The 16255-nt window shown below is 45.9% G+C and overlaps 1 protein-coding gene across 6 annotated transcripts in view; it reads left to right on the top strand.

Moving 5' to 3' along the window:
- RFX1 (regulatory factor X1) overlaps positions 1-16255 on the top strand; it is a 1381678-nt gene that overhangs the window by 210725 nt on the left and 1154698 nt on the right. For all 6 annotated transcript variants that reach the window (XM_069604381.1, XM_069604382.1, XM_069604383.1 and 3 more), the window contains one exon: positions 1807-1902. In XM_069604381.1, coding sequence (XP_069460482.1) covers positions 1807-1902 — 96 coding nt within the window. The remainder of the gene's footprint in view (positions 1-1806; positions 1903-16255) is intronic.

Below are 16255 nucleotides of genomic sequence, written 5' to 3'. Positions count from 1 at the left end.
GAGAGAGAGAGAGAGAGAAAGAAAAAAGTTATGGTATGTAGACATCTTCTTGAGATAGTGGATACCTTGAAGCATGTGGGAAAGGTTCAGAAAGGGAGGGAGAGATTGAAGAGGATGACGGCTGGGAGCAAGCTCTTTGATAGTTTGTGGAGCAAATGTTCCACAGAAGCGCCCATTGGGTTGGCTCTCCGGAAGTTGGGAACCGTTTCAATAGATAAGGTGGGGATGGGCAAGAGGGAGTGAATGTTAGAAGGAATAATGGTGAATGGAAGTAAGAGTGTGGCTAGGGAACCATGGATCTTAAGAGCTTTAAGAGGAGAAGTAGATGGAACATTATTCTGCTTAAAGGGACAGGAATACAGTGCAAAGACCAGGAGATGCCATAATGAATTGAAGGCTAGAGAAGCTTGTGCAGGGATGACTGAAGAGAGGAGAGGAGATGAGGTGAGTAAACTACTTGTCTAAGTTAGCAGCGAATACTAGTGGTGACTTCTCAAATACAGCAAGAGGTGGTGGGGTGTCAAATTTGCATCATCGCTGAAGGCAAAAGTGCATTGTAGTTGACCTGTTTTTAGGGTTGATCCAGGGTTGAGGGTGAGGGGAACAGAATGACACTGTGGTTGGTACTTCAATACAATACAAGCATTTCGCTGATGTTGTTGCAGCACTATTTTAGAATGCCAGTATTTTTCCAGCAAGTTCACAGCAGGCCACACAGGACTGGGATGAGCTGAATAACTATGGGATGCTGTCTTTAGTATTCTCATCTGTATAGAAGCATTGACTCCAGCGTTTTCATGAATTTATTTGTTCAGTGTTGCATGTCAGAAGGTCAGTCATGTTATCACACTCGCATATGTTGTTGCATGCAGGTGTGAACTTGTTGTTTCATGAAGGAGTAGCAATGTTATTCCTTAAGCCACAGATGTGTTTGCGTGCAGGAGGAACAGTGTTTTCCATTAGCCACGGCTGTGATTGCCTACACTTATGCCATTTATGTTCATTCACTCACAGCCGTGGTTACGTGCAGTAGGGGCAGTTTTGTTCCTTCGATCACAAATATTGCTGCGTTTAGTGCTTTTCCTTTAGTCACAGATGTGGTTGTGTACAGGAGAGCAAAATAAAAAGAAGTGATGGCTGGAAGGTTTAGAAGTAATCTTTAACATCTGGCAATTGCTCTGGGTAGCCCTCCAGACCATCGTTCTTACGCCTGGCAAGCCATAACAGAAAGGGGAAAGACCATATGTAAATCGGGCTTGGTCCCACCCGTAAAGGGGCAGTCCAGCCCAAACTGCTAGTTCGCATCCCTTCTGCTCGAGACCACAGGCATCCCAGACATGTTTTGGCCTCATTGGCCATCATCAGTGAGGAGCAGCTTGGGTCTCTAGGCCTAGCAGGCTTGGGACCCACGCCTGGGCATACACGTCCCACTCGGGGTGACTAAAGTAAAACAAAAGAACTGATGTCTGGAAGGTTTAGAATTAATCTTATCCTCTGACAATTGCTCTGGGCAACCCTCCAGACCATTGTTCTTCAGCCAGCCAAGCTATTACATAAATGGGAAAGAGGAGCAATAGGATAGCCCATCTTGTTACTTCATTGACAGATGTGGTTGCATGATAAATGGCACAGTTGGGTCTTCTATCACAGCCGTGGCTGTGTGCAGGAATTAGAGTTTTGTTCCATAAATCATAGATAGGGTCATGTGCAGGAACACAAGTCTTGTACCTCTAGTTGTAGTTTGGTGTAGAAGCCATGGTATTGTGACTTCAATCACAGGCTTGTTGTATCTTGTTTCCCATTTAGCGTCTTGTGGTACAGAGCACCTCGCAGACTGGGAAGGGGACGCAGGTGGCACTGGCAGTGCACACTGTACAGCAGCAGGTCCATTCTCCTCCTGAGGTGAGTCAGAGGCATCTTTGGTGTCTAGACTTTTATTGTTTTTCTGGTGCTAACTTGAAACTACCTCCCCAGATTCACTGTAATTATTCCATAAACAAAACATGTGCAAGGTTTAGGTTTACATTTCTTCAAATATCAGAATACGCACATGAGTGAATAAAATAATCTATTTTCATTAATGCTCACACACACTTAATTTCTCCACCTACAGTACATACTGAATCTCATAGCAATTTTCATTTTTGAAAAAGCAAATGTGGCTTTTTCCTATTTTTTCAAATAAGCAAGCAAATTAACATAAAAACATTGCAGTTCTGCTTTCATTTTAACCCTTATCCTCCATTCGGAAGAGGAAATGGAAAAGAAAGGGAAACTGGTAGTAAGCTAATTTAAAGCATGACAAAATAACTTTAAGGCAGTCAAACTACTTCAGAGTCGCACAGTGGCATTCTTTTTATTGTACTTTGTATTTGTAATAATCCAGCTCTTGAATGTCAATTGCATAACACCGTCTTGGAGACTAAAAAGCTTGCATTCCCATGGTCAGAGGGTGCAGCAAGTTCTCTACACAAGACAAGACGTGTGTGATCTAAGGGTTTTATTGTGCCAAAACAAGGGATAATGTGTGAGGAGGAAAAAAATAAGTACAGTTGTCCCAGGTGGCTAGGGGAGGCAGACGCTTCCTGATCCTGACCCCGTGGGGTGAGACACAGTGTTTGTCCTTTGAAAGGGAGAACCTTTCCAGGTTACCAAAACAGGTAATGGCTTATTGTCATTATTATGTATCTGAACCACATACAAGATCTGTGGCTACCATAAAACCTGAACAAGCCTTAACAACACAAAAATCCTTCAAGGTATTCAAAAAGGTTGATCGGGCAAAACAAGGAAACTACCGGCCTCTTGCTCTCCTCGGCGTGTTGGGCAAGATTTTCACCTCAGTGCTATTGAAGCGACTGAACGAATGGATGACTGAGACCGAAAAAATGTTGATTGTATGCAAACATGTTTTGTTAAGGGCATTGGGCGCAACCTTAACCTACTATTAATGAGCTTGATGAAAATGCAAACTCTTAGAGGAGACTGTTAACATATCCTTGCATGTATCGACCAAGAAAGCGCATTCAATAGCATCCTCAGAGAACGCCTATAGATGAAGCAGCAAAATGTCCAGTCAATCTGTTAAGTGTGATAAAGGATCTATACACAGGAACATGCTTGCAGGTTAGACTGAACCAAGAAGGCCTCCTGACCGACTCTAATCCCACCCATAATGGCTTAAAGCAGGGCTACCCCCTTGCCGCATTCTTGTTCAACTTCTTCATCTCTGATGTGAGACATGTCCTCGACCCTGCTCCATCGTGTTCACCATAAATAAATGTCCAAATGTTGAGTTGGCTTTTTTCACGGCCACGACCTGGTGCTACTAGACGGAATCCCAAGAGGCCTTCAGAAGAAGCTTGATATCCTTCAAAGATACTTAGACCAAAAATGATCTATGAATCATCCCCAACACATGTGACATATTAGTCTTGGAAAAGAGAAATGCACGTAAAACGAAGGCCTTGAGATGGTTCATAAATGGGCACTGACTCCAAGCGACACTACCCATCAAATACCTTGGGTCGATGATTAGTGCAAGTGTGAATGAAAACCCATGGAAAGGCCACCTGGAGCGCAAATTAAAGCAACTGACATCGCAGGCTATGATAATTGGGCATAAGTACAGAAAATTCTCCCTCGCCCCAATAGTACAATTTTACAATCAGAAGTGTTATTGCATATGCATCTGAAGCATGTCTTGGGCTACCATGGAAAACTTGGGACTGGCTTGAAGGGAAATTTTGGCGAGCTGTTCTCCACCTTCCGAACGCAGTCCCATAGCCATCATCCGACATGAGATTGGGCTTCTCTCTCTCCATGTAAGAGTAAAGTGGAAAGCGATATTACTCTTTTTAGTAAAAACGCAAACATCAGATAGCCCGATCCAATTCGGCTATCACCCAGATCAAATTCTTCGGTCAACTGGACATTAGATCTGTGGAAGAGATTCTGCCTCGCAATGTTATCTGATTTGGGTGTCACTGTCGAGACTGTCGTAACCCGTCATATGTGAAACAAATTCTTTGGGCAGATGATTGGAGAATCACAGAGATGGAAAGATCAGTCTCCAAGACTCACTCCCTCTCAAACTATAACGCGCTCTCTCAATGTGATTCCATCTTACCCGACTACATTTTCAAAGCCCAAACATTAAGATTTGTTCTTATGATTCCGATTGAACATCCTACACAATAGAACAACTTTGTGTACATACAGAATCGAGGCCAACAACACAAAATGTGTAGACTATGTAATGGACAAAAGAGTCTTTGCAACACCGGACTCTGTTTTGCTTGGAACTGCGACATCTGATGAGTGTATATCTGTACGGCCACTTGTACCCAAAATTTGAACTGGATGCTGAAAAATGGTGGGAAGCCTTATATGAAGGGGAAGAGGGTGAGGGGGGGGGAATGTCAAGTGGTCATATGCATTGGTAAAATACTTGGAAACTGTTGTAAAAAAAATATTGTCAATGTAAAACATGGAAGATAGAAGATGGTTGGTGGTGATGTGTATAGAAAACATTTGGAATGAACTATGCCGAATAATAAAACATGTTTTTCAAGAAATTGCTCTTTGAAAGGGAGAACCTTTCCAGGTTCCCAAAACAGGTCATGTCTTATTTTCATTATGATGAGATATGTGGCTCTGGGCACAAATACCGTAAAACCTAAACAAGCCTTTAACAGAAAAATCCTTCAAGGTAATGTTTGTGCCCTCTGCTTTGACGTGCAAAAGAATGAAACAAACACACCCCTGACGGGGAATAAGGCAAAGAGAGCAGGCTGCGAGAGTTCAAGGCAAGGTTTATCTAATGAATAGTATTCAAGAGATATCTGAGAGCGCTCTGCACAAGTTATCATTACATTCCATTTTATAAGGTAAATGACGCAACTAACATAGGATACTACGTTGGTCCCGGATTGGTCAATTCACTCGATGTCTCAGGTGGGGTGACATCTCTTCATCCGGGTTGGTCGTTTGGTTGGCGGGAGGATTGACATCAGTCATCTGTGCTCCGCAAGGGGTGAAGGTCAGGTTGCTGGGAGGCAGGGTGGTCACTATCTAAGCTAACATAATATATTCTCAAGAAATACATGCACTAAATAATAATTGTTCAAAGACCTTCAGTAGTTTATCATGTCTCTATAAAAGTCACACATATATCTATACTATCAATAACATTGGATTATACAAGTCTTAGGGTAGGGGTCTTGACCGCTATAATACACCGGTTGAAGTTAAGGTCTGTACTCATAAGAATCTCTGGTATGTGGCATTTGTTAGTAGTAGGCAACAATATACTGCAGCAGGGGTCTAATGTTAGTTGGGGATCTGCTAGGTGGGCATCATGGCATGGTCAGTGGTCTGGCACATGAAAGGAATATCTTTCAGGGTCACAATGGCAGTACGTTTCCACTGGAAAGCGTGCGGGAGGGACAACGACACGTTTGTGGAGATGAACGAGCTATGTGCTTAGCTCATGCTGGTTCACATGCAGGACAGTGATCTCAGAGGAAGAGCGATGTGTTACATTTATAATGTGTTGCAAGCATCTCCTGCTTCAGCGTGAGAATGGGCCCGCAGAGTTTTCCAGTCAGAGTGAGAACGAGGGTGGGGGCCCTGTGCCCTGCGCACCTGGCCGTGCTGCTGCGAGAAAAGGGAAGAGAAGTGTTTTTGTACTTTCGCAGTGAGGCCTAGTCACCAAGATGGAGTCGAAAGGGGGTACAAAAATGGATGCCTTGTGTCCTGCTCAGTGGTCCCATCTACGCGAAAGTCAACCAAAGTTAACATCTCATAAGGGCAAGGGGCGAACCCACAACTGGAGGCACTTGGTCCGAGTTTTGTACTGAGAAGTAGAGGACGCGAGGGGCCTGATGGCCCCTCGCTCCCACACATTGCCCCCTTTCGTTACATCTAAAGTAACGAATTATGATACTTTATTCTTTTCATTCTCCCTTCGGTAGTACTCAGCTTCAGCCACTGCTTCTTCCCAGGCTGGGATACCCTTTATTGGCATCCATGCTCTGCATACACTTCTCAAGCTATTCCCTCTTCTTGCATATTTATCTGGAGTGCATGTTAGGTGTATCCCACCATCCCCGTCCAAGTCTACCCATACCTCGTTATACCATTGCAATTCTGTTGGTTCCTTGATTGTGGTGTGGTATAAATTATCAACCCTGTCCCCATATTGCCTGCAAATGGCAGTCATCCTGTACTTTGGAGTGTTATGTTCCCCTGTTTGTATTTGGGCATCTGTCATAGGTGCTACCGTTGTCGGTTGGCCCATTGTTACCATCATCATAGTCATGGTAGGCATACTTTTTGCACAACACCGGAGTCCCAGTTGGCACACGGAGAAGAATAGTAACACAAAGACGATGATAGGAACTAATATTTTCACCATCACATTTACCGATGATGGTATCCAGCTGAACAAGTTGTCAAACCATGTACTTTCTTCCGCTCCGCCCTCTTTTCTCATCTTCTCTCCTAGATTGTGGAATTGTGGACTGCAGTTATCACATGTGAGAGTGTCCCGTTATCTGCATCTTCGGATGGCACGAATGTGCAACAGGCCCCCCCCCCGATTTTTCAGCAAACACCACCGTCCATCGCCGTGAGGAGATCTAGAACATATCTGTTTTGCATTGTCATTAGACGTAGGGCTCGGAGCTCTATTTTTATAAGGTTGAATCCTTCTTCAGTGTTGTTGGCCAGTTGGATGAGCTCCCAGTGTACTATTTGCAACCATTTGGCTTTTGCCCGTGCTTGGAGTCCTGGTGCTAAGAGTGATGCAAAAAATGTCTCTGCGGATGAGAACAGCTTGTATTTTTGCGTGATCTCAGCAAGGAGTTTTGATGATTCGGACGAAATGTAGTTGGATGATCTTTTGCTTCGTGACAACTTTGTTTTCAGCTCGTATTCTGACAATAGTTCATACGCTGGAAGTTCTGTGTTTTCTTGTTGGGGCGCTGCCGAAGGACCAGCCAATTGCCCTGCTGCCCCTTGAATATGGCTTTCTGGTATTACCATCAGTGCTGTATGGAGAGGGGCTAAGGCGCAAGTACCCTTCCAGGATGCGGGTAGATGCAGGTATGCTTGTTTGCCGCAAACCCAGTACACGTCCATGAGGGCTGCGGTGCCTTTTTAACATGCCCGGTATTATTACTGTCTTGTTGCGTTTTCTTGCTTCCCCCATGTTCACATTCGTTCTCCACGGAAGCATAGTTCGTGCGGTATTTCTTTTTGCGTTTTTATGGGCTTTTCCAGCGCTGTAATCCATGTTAGCTTAGCAACATGCTGTGACCAGATAGGCGTGCACACTCCTTTTATCCACTGGAATGCTTCTTCGGCCAGCCCCCTGAGTGCTTCTGCTCTGCACTCAATAGTTTCATCGTGCCACTTGTTCTCTGCATACCTCGTCCCCTTTATGACAAGAAATGGTTCACTGAGGCAAATCACTCCTTGACGCCGGCTTGTGCATGTTCTCTCACTCTCCATTCTCATACTCAAATTTATGCCAGGATGTAACACTGAGACAATTGTTGGACCTGCAATGGCGTGTTTCGAAGGTTATGTTACATTTGTACCGTTAATACCAATGTTATAAGTTTCTCCCCACATTGTCTTTACTCCTGCCCATATTAGGTTGGAACCTTCTCGTATCATATTAGCCCCGCTCCCCCCTTTGTGCAAATCATTAACCAGAGATAAGAGAGTATAGTACCAGGCCATGAAAAACAGCATCACTGAAAACAAGATTGCAGCACATTTCAAAACACGTTCAACATTACTAAACCTTTTTGCCCTGATGGCATGCCTATCACTATCTAACATAATTGCATCTGCCGCAATTGTGCTTCGTTGGGCCATTTATCACCTGGAGGAGCGATACAAAATTGTTAAGTGATCATAATATGTACATCCATTTATATATTTACATATTATATTCACTCATTACTTCCATTTTGCTATTTCATTTTTATATACGTTTCAATTACGTCCTTTGTTCTTAGGGGGGGAGGCGAAGGGGGGAGAGAGTTGCACAACTGTGATAATTTGCTCTTCAGCAGGCCGTTGATCTTCTCCACCACCCCATTGGCCATCGGATGATAAATGGAACACAGTTTGTGCTTTACCCCCAAGAGTGTCTTCACTTCCTTGAAGAGGTCATTCACAAAGTGTGTGCCATTGTCTGACCGTATCACATCACGTATCAACACTTCTCGTACTAGAAACTTCACTGCACACTTCGCGTCTGGGTGGGGACCTTCCCTGCTGCGTCGGCTGCCGAGTTTCCCAATGAGCTTGCATCTGTGTTGTTGGTATGGGCCTGGCATTTCACCACTGCCACTACCGATGGTTCTGATAATGCATCTATCAATTCATTCAATAGTGCAACGTGCTGTACTGGCGAGCCATCCGCTCGTCTGAACCCCCTCCTACGCCAGCGCGATAGTCCTGAATGAACATTGGTAGTTGCATATGCTGAATCTGAATATATCGTCACTGTGCATCCTTTGGCTGTGCGTAATGCTTCAATTAATGCAGTTAGTTCTGCTGCTTGTGCGGAGTAATGGGACGGGAGGCGCTTTTGGACGATTGTTTCATAGCTATCTTCTTCCATTCGTACTACTGCCATCCCTACATGTTTTCCGCCTGTTTCCGGATTAATTGATGCTGAGCCATCGATGAAGTATATTTCCCCTTCCTTCAGGGCGTTTTCACTTGATTTGGGAATATCATCACCCTCCCCCTCATACGTTGCACAGTCATGTTCGTGCATGTCATCCATTGTGCATGGCTCTGTTATGAACATTGCTGGGTTTACCGTTTTACACCTAACTACATGTACATTGGGGCTTGAAATTATTATTTCATATGCTGTTGCTCTTTGTGTTGTCAGTGTCGATTTTGATCGCTCGAGAATTGCAAATAATGAATGTTCGGCATATAGTGTTACTGAACATCCCATCACAATTGTGGCACTCTTATCAATGGCGAAGGCCGCAGCTGCAAGGGCCTGTTCGCACGCGAAGTGACCTTGCATCACTGCATCTAGTGTTCCACTGTAATAGGCCAATGGTTTAGGCCTAATGATGTTTTTTGTGTCAGTACTGCTGTCATCAGTGTTCCATTGCAGTGTGAGAACAGGAAAAATTCCCTCTCATAATCTGGGTTTGCTAGGACTGGAGCATCTGCAATGAGGTATTTTAGTCTAAAGTACTGGGTCATAATGTCATGTGTCCATTTTATTGGGGCTCTTTTCTTCTGCGCTTCTTTTAGTGCTTGCAGTAATGGACGTGTGTATGCTGCGTAATCAAGGATCCATGCTCGGCAATAGTTACATATGCCAAGACATTTTTGCATGTTCTTCACTGTTTTTGGTATGATTATGTTACGTATAGCAGCTGCTCTGTCTGGGAGTATTCGTATCCCGTCTTTCAATATCAACTGTCCGAGGTATACAACTTCGGCAAGGCAGTATTGTAACTTCCCTTTATCCACCTTGTACCCCTTTGTAGCTAACACGTTTAGTAGTGTTATGGAGTCTTCCCTCCTCTTTTTGCTGCAGACGAGTAGATCGTCTACGTATTGTATAATGGTGCTCTCTACATTTATGTTCCCAACATCTTCACGTAGTACCCTGTTAAAAATGCTGGGGCTTTCGCAGTATCCCTGTGGGAGTCTGCGAAGCTCATATCTGTTGTTTCCCAGTGTGAATGCTGTGAGGTACTGTGATCCTAGATCAAGTGGTATAGAGAAGAAATCATTCAAGTCAACCACAGTAAAACATGTAGATTCTTTGGGTATACTGCACAGTATTGATGCCGGGTAAGGCACTAACGGGAATTCTTTTTGAATTACATCATTGAGTGGGCAGAGATCTTGGATCATCCTCCACGCCCCTCCTTTGGCTTTTTTGATCGAGACGATTACCGTATTACACGGGGAATTTGACGGCACAATGATACCTTGGCTCAGGAGTGCATTTATTGTTTCCCTAATTCCTTCCTCTGCCTCTCTGGATATTCGGTATTGTTTCACTCTCGGCGGTATGGCACCTGGTTTGAGTTTTATCTTTATGGGTGTGACTTCATGCAGTAACCCTACATCATGGGGGCCTGTAGTCCAAATTTATGGTGCCACCTTTGTCATGTCTTCCTAAAATATTGTTGGTGGGGCACTAACACTGGCCATAAGCGGGTTGTGTACCTCTCTGTACTGGATCATAATGTCACACGGTATGCTTATTTCCATTATTATTTCTCCATTGTCTTCGTTATCAGTGAATAATTCTTCATCAGTTATGTCTCTGAGCATCATGTTGGGATCTATGCATAGCACAGTTCTCCACTCGCACCCATGCGTGTCCAAGCCTATGACCACAGTACGTTAACTCGATACCTGAACTGCCTCAATGTCTATGGACATTATCGTGCCTAGCACGACATCTACACTTGTGATTGGACGAAATATAAAGTCCGATGGTGTCCTCCACTCTTTTCTCGTTATCTCAGGCACTACTCGGGCTAACACCTTGATTCCATAGATGAAAATCTCTATATCAATGGGTATCCCTCGTACTACAACTTCATTCATCATTGTACTGCTCATCAACATTGCTCGTACTGGGTACACTCCTGGGGTGGAACACACTATCCCCCACTCTGTAAATGAAATGGTAATGTTCAATTTGCTTAGCAAATCTCTTCCCAGCAAGTTGATTGGCGCGTCTTCGTGATACAGTAAGGGTGCGCGCACTGTTTTTCCCCCCACCGTTATATCAAGATCTTTCGTGTAAGGAACTTTTAAAATAGCCCCAGAGAACCCCTGCGTTTCCAAATTCCTGCCTGAGAGCGGAAACCGCCCTTCCATAAGACATGATTTTTCTGCTCCTGAGTCTACCATAAAGTTAAACTGCTTATTTCCTATCTCTGCCCCCACTAGTGGTTCCTCTTCTGCACGTAGGATAGTAGATAGGACTGGACACGCAAGTGCTCCCTGTGGGCTGTCCTAATCTGCGTACCTTTCTTGTCCTGGCACTGAAAAGACATTATCTCCAACTACTGTTACACCACGGAATGGTGCAGGTGCACCGTTTGCAGCCGTTGAAAAACTGTTATTGCTGGCGTTCCCTACTGTCACAATGCCTACCCCCGGGGACCCAGACCACGTCCAGCAACCCCGGAAGCAGGCATCAAGTTATCCTAAGCAAGCCCAACAACCCCTGCTAGGGGCTATTTGGGTCCAGTCCTGGCGCCTATGGCGCCAGGCTCATATGGAGAGTCAGTCCTGGCGCCATAGGCGCCAGGCTCACAGATTAAAACTTACCTGATGCAGACCATGCTGCAAACTTACCAAAAGAGGCTTGGAAGGGACTACTTTACTTAGGGACTATTTTTTACTCGGGCGGGGCTGGGGAGGAATACTTACTGGGACTACTTTGGAGGCTATTTAAACCACGCCCGAAGAGCAGCACACGCTTCGCTTTATTCTGCATCCAGCAGCGTAACGCTCACCGTGCCTGCAAGTCTACATCCAGCCTTCTGCCACGCCCGCCTCGAGTTTGGAGCTCCTAGAAAAAGGGAGAAAGAAGAAGAAAAGGTTAGAACAAGAGCAATACCTTTAATCCTTACCTGAATTCCCGATCCATTGCGCCTTCGAGCTGGAAGAAAGAAGTTCTTTTTATGCGCGTCGCCTCGCCTGCTGCAGCGCTTCACTGAACTCACCGGCCTTCGCAGCATCTTCACATTCCACTGCATCCTCCTGCATGTTCCCGCTGCACTCCGGCACCTAAGGAGAAGACAAGAACAGCAAGGTGAGCTAAGGGAATACACAAAGGAATATTAGTTACCCTCCCCATAGACTTACCTGATTTTACCACCGGGGGTACTATTCCTCTTCACGGGTCGGCGCAGCTTCCACTGCATCTTCGCCGAACACCGGCCCCTAAGGGGAAACAAAAGGACAGCAAGATGAAACAAAGGGACTAACAAGGGGAACCCTCCTCACCACAATAGACTTACCTGATTTTACCGCTGGAGGTATTATTCCCCAAGACTTCATACTTTCTCTCAGTGCCTGAATAAGGGAGAAAACAACAGGTTATATATTGACTTTGTTTTATCGAACTGTGTTGGAAAATACAAATCCTTACCAGAATACTACCGGTTGCCACGAGGAACTCTTCATTAGGGTCAAGCTGCAACCTGCAAGGAATCGGACAAGAGTGAAAGTCAGGCATTTGAACTTTTACGAACTTAATACTTACGCCGTCTTGCCGGGAATCTCTGAGTCAATATTGTTCTGGAACTCACCAATTCCTTCGAGCCAGTGAAGCAACTGGTTATCAACGCGCCCCTTTGCTCAATGCAGGATGGAGAGCTCATCTTTTCAAACCATCAGGTGAGACTATAAGAGGGGACATCAAAGGCGATCTGTGGGGAGAACAGCGGGGGTGGGAGGATTTACGCTCAACTCCACGGGTGGTTAATTCCCTTTCTCCATTTGCAGAAGAATATTCCTACGGGCCAAGCAAATGAAGCTAGGTGGGCCAGTCCAGTCATCTCGGCCCTACGCGTCACATTGGTGGAGGCCGCAGCTGTCCAGTTCTGATCGACGCCTCTGTGGGAGCCAGGTGAGCGTAACACCTACAATGTTTTGTCATGCCATGGGCTGTGATGCACTGTGATGCGGCTGTGGGGTGGCTGTCTTTGTTGCATTTGGGGTTCATTATAACACTGGTCCTGTGGTCTTCCACTCCCCATTGGTAGTCCATAGGGGCTACCTGGGTTTGGGCAACCCCATACCTGTTCATTGTCCATGGGTGGTTGCCCTTGAAAGTACCCTGACGGCCGCATTCTGCAATCTCTTGAATAGTGTCCTCATCTTCCATAATTCCAACATGACCCTTGCTGTCCCCCTCTCATCCCTTGCCCACCAAAACCTCTGTTTCCCATACCTCCGAACCCCCCCTCTTTGGCCGCGGTACCCACCTCTTCCTCTGCTTGGTCTCTCTTGCCACTACGGTCCTCTCTGTGGTTCTTCTCTGTTCCACTGTCCTTGTTCTCCTGTGGCCCACAGCGCTGCTATTCCAACTGGTCTATTTCCCACACTTTCGTCCCCCTCGTTCTCTCTATCAGCAGTTACACTGGCGTTTATGGCGGTGACCTTCACCAATTTGTTCTGCACTAGTTTCGCTTCGTCTGCCAACCTTTTTTGTGCCATCTCCTTTTCTCTCTCTTTGATCCTCCTACAGTGGTGTACAATTTCTGCCCAACCCTTGGCTTCTATCCCAGCTATTTTATCCAAGGCCTTCTGTACCTCCTTCAGGAGCCCTTTTTTGATAATAAAGTAGAACAGGGTAGTGGATTGATTCCACGCCGTGCCAGTTTCGCTTCTCCACAAATCTTGCACTCGCAGTATGAATTGCGTAGGATCCTCATTCTCCTCCATTGTACATTGCATCACTAAATGTAAATCTGGAATATCTGGAAACGTGCGCCGCAATGCGTCCCATACTTGCGCTCGAACATTGTTTAATGGCGATCCATTGTGGCGGTCACAACTCATTGTCACTCCTGGGAACCCTGCTTTTTCCCACACAGCGTCTGCCTGATCACCGACGGCGGACACCAGCAAACTCTTTACATCACCTATCGCTAATGGTACTCCTGCCGTGTTTTTCTCAAATGCATGTATCCATTTCCCTGCCCCTCCCACAAGTGGGGGGAGGAGCTTCAACAGGTTGTTTTTGTCCATTTGGGCCCACGGAATGTAGTGTGCCTATCTGCTCCCTTATGTATCAGCGGCATCTGCAATTTATGTTTCTTTCCTGTCTTACTTACCGTCCCTTTCTTTATCTTACTCGCCAACATGTTCCCTACTCGCTGCCTTAATCTACCCTGCCTTCGTGGGGGTGATCGTGGATCCATGTCATCGAAATGATGTGGCAGTGGGGATCCTACTGCTGCAACTCCTTCCTCGTATTCGTCTATGTCGCTCCACACCTCCTCTACTTCCTCTTCTTGCTCACCATCCTCCTCTTGTCCTTCTCCGCACTGGCTTTCTGGGGTGGCTGGGCGTATAATTCTCACTGGTTTATCATTCAGATGGAACAGGAACTCTCCTGATCGCCATTCTTTTTCTCGCCCTTGTGATGTGGGTGTTCCCTGGGACAATACCGACTGCGCTGGTTCTGGCGTGGTTGGGGCTAACTCCCCTATTGCACTTAGCGGGGGTGTGAGATCTGCCATAGTCAAGGGTGGTACTTTCCCTCCTCCCAGTAGCATTTGGCCCCTGTCACACAGTGCTCGTAATCGTGTTATTTCTATCAGTAAATGCGCTAGCTGGCAGTCTAGATCTCCAGTTAATCACGCTAAATTTACTGGAGGCGCACTCGTTGGGCGATACAGGCCTCCTTTGTCATATGGTGGCGGTGCGGTGGCTTTTGCTCCGTTAGAGGGATTGGGGGTGGGGCATGGCGCTATGTACAGAGGCTCGCTATATCCTACTGCTGGCCTTGTCATTAAGGGGTATATTTTGGTTGTATCGCCCTCAGCTGTTGTCGTGGTGCACTCGCCCTTTGGCGTTCCGCTTACCTCTTCCTGTCTGCTTTTCGATTGTTTTTTCTTTACCTACCTCGGCTGTGGGGGCGACTTCTTCAAACATTCGCCACAGGTCCAATACTTCCCTCCTGTTCTGCAACTGTTTCCCCTTATATCTTGCCAATAAGTGCGTGGACACTAAATCTAACACCCTTTTGTCAAACAAACCTCCCTCTGGCCAAATTGGCGTCACGCTGTCCCCTTTTATCTCTGTCACCCACTGATCGTGGTATTTTTGTATTCTATCAATATATAGTGGGAGGTGTTGGCAAATATGAGCTAGTGGTGTTATTCCACCCATGATGATGTTTCTCCCTTCACTTGTACGTGCACTTGCATCTGAGCCTCCCTTCTACTCACCCCCTCCAACCACTTGTCCCCTTATACAGATTAGCAATATGTGAAGTGTTTCTCAATTATTGGCAATTATTGTGTTCCAATATTCAATGTTACCTTTGTCCCTATTGCATTTCTAACTTCAATAGTTCACTTTTAACATGTATGACCTCTTTCCAACAAACAAATCCAGCAATATTTCAGAATATGCGACACAAAATGGACAAAAAGCAAAAACATATAACACATAACATGCACTACCTGCACGCTTTTATTTCTCCATGGTTCCCGTTACTGAACACCTCTTCCTTTTCCCCGTTTTACCTTCTCTTCTCATTCACTCCCCACCTCTTATACCCTCTTACTCATTCCCAAAGAATTCTTGCTTACACGGAAAAAGAATATTCTAAATAACTACTCCGAGTCTACTCAATATACGAGACCCCTACTATTTTCTCTTTATCTTCACTTATTTATCTGCACTGGACGAGACAATGCTACGCGGCGCCGCCTTCTACCCCGTTCGGGCTAGGATACCTCTTCTCCTCTTCTTCTCACTTTTTCACAAAACCTAATGTCCATATAAAGGACAGATCAGAAAAGCCTCAGCCTAACTCACACAATTCCTACTCGGCTTTAACCCACTATCACCTGTTCCCTTGTTCCCGTACTTTCCCCCTTACCTTTCCTTGGAAACCTTCGCAACCGGCACTCACGTGTTCGGTCAGGTAATCAGAGGGTCACCGTCCTCGGTCTGACCCCAGTCAGGTCCGCACCCCAACCAAGCCGTGGCCCGCCTCGGTGAGCAGCTTTTCAGTCGGGTATTCATCACCCGGGAACCCTTGACCCTTTCTTGTAGTGCGCACAGGCTGGTCGCCGCGGAGGCAATGGTTTTGCTGGGGGGCATCCCGGGTCTCGCCGCACGGTGTGGGCCTCGAGGCACCTCTCCAAATCACGTCGCAGGGGGTCACCAAATGTTTGTGCCCTCCCCGTCTTTGACATGCAAAAGAATGAAACAAACACACCCCTGACGGGGAATAAGGCAAAGAGAGCAGGCTGCGAGAGTTCAAGGCAAGGTTTATCTAATGAATAGTATTCAAGAGATATCTGAGAGCGCTCTGCACAAGTTATCATTACATTCCATTTTATAAGGTAAATGACGCAACTAACATAGGATACTACGTTGGTCCCGGATTGGTCAATTCACTCGATGTCTCAGGTGGGGTGACATCTCTTCATCCGGGTTGGTCGTTTGGTTGGCGGGAGGATTGACGTCAGACATCTGTGCTCCGCAA

Source organism: Ambystoma mexicanum, chromosome 3q, assembly GCF_040938575.1.
Source record: "Ambystoma mexicanum isolate Mex_15411 chromosome 3q, UKY_AmexF1_1, whole genome shotgun sequence".
NCBI lineage: Eukaryota > Metazoa > Chordata > Amphibia > Caudata > Ambystomatidae > Ambystoma > Ambystoma mexicanum.
Note: the sequence above shows the minus strand (reverse complement) of the source record. Positions and strands in the feature narration are given on the sequence as shown.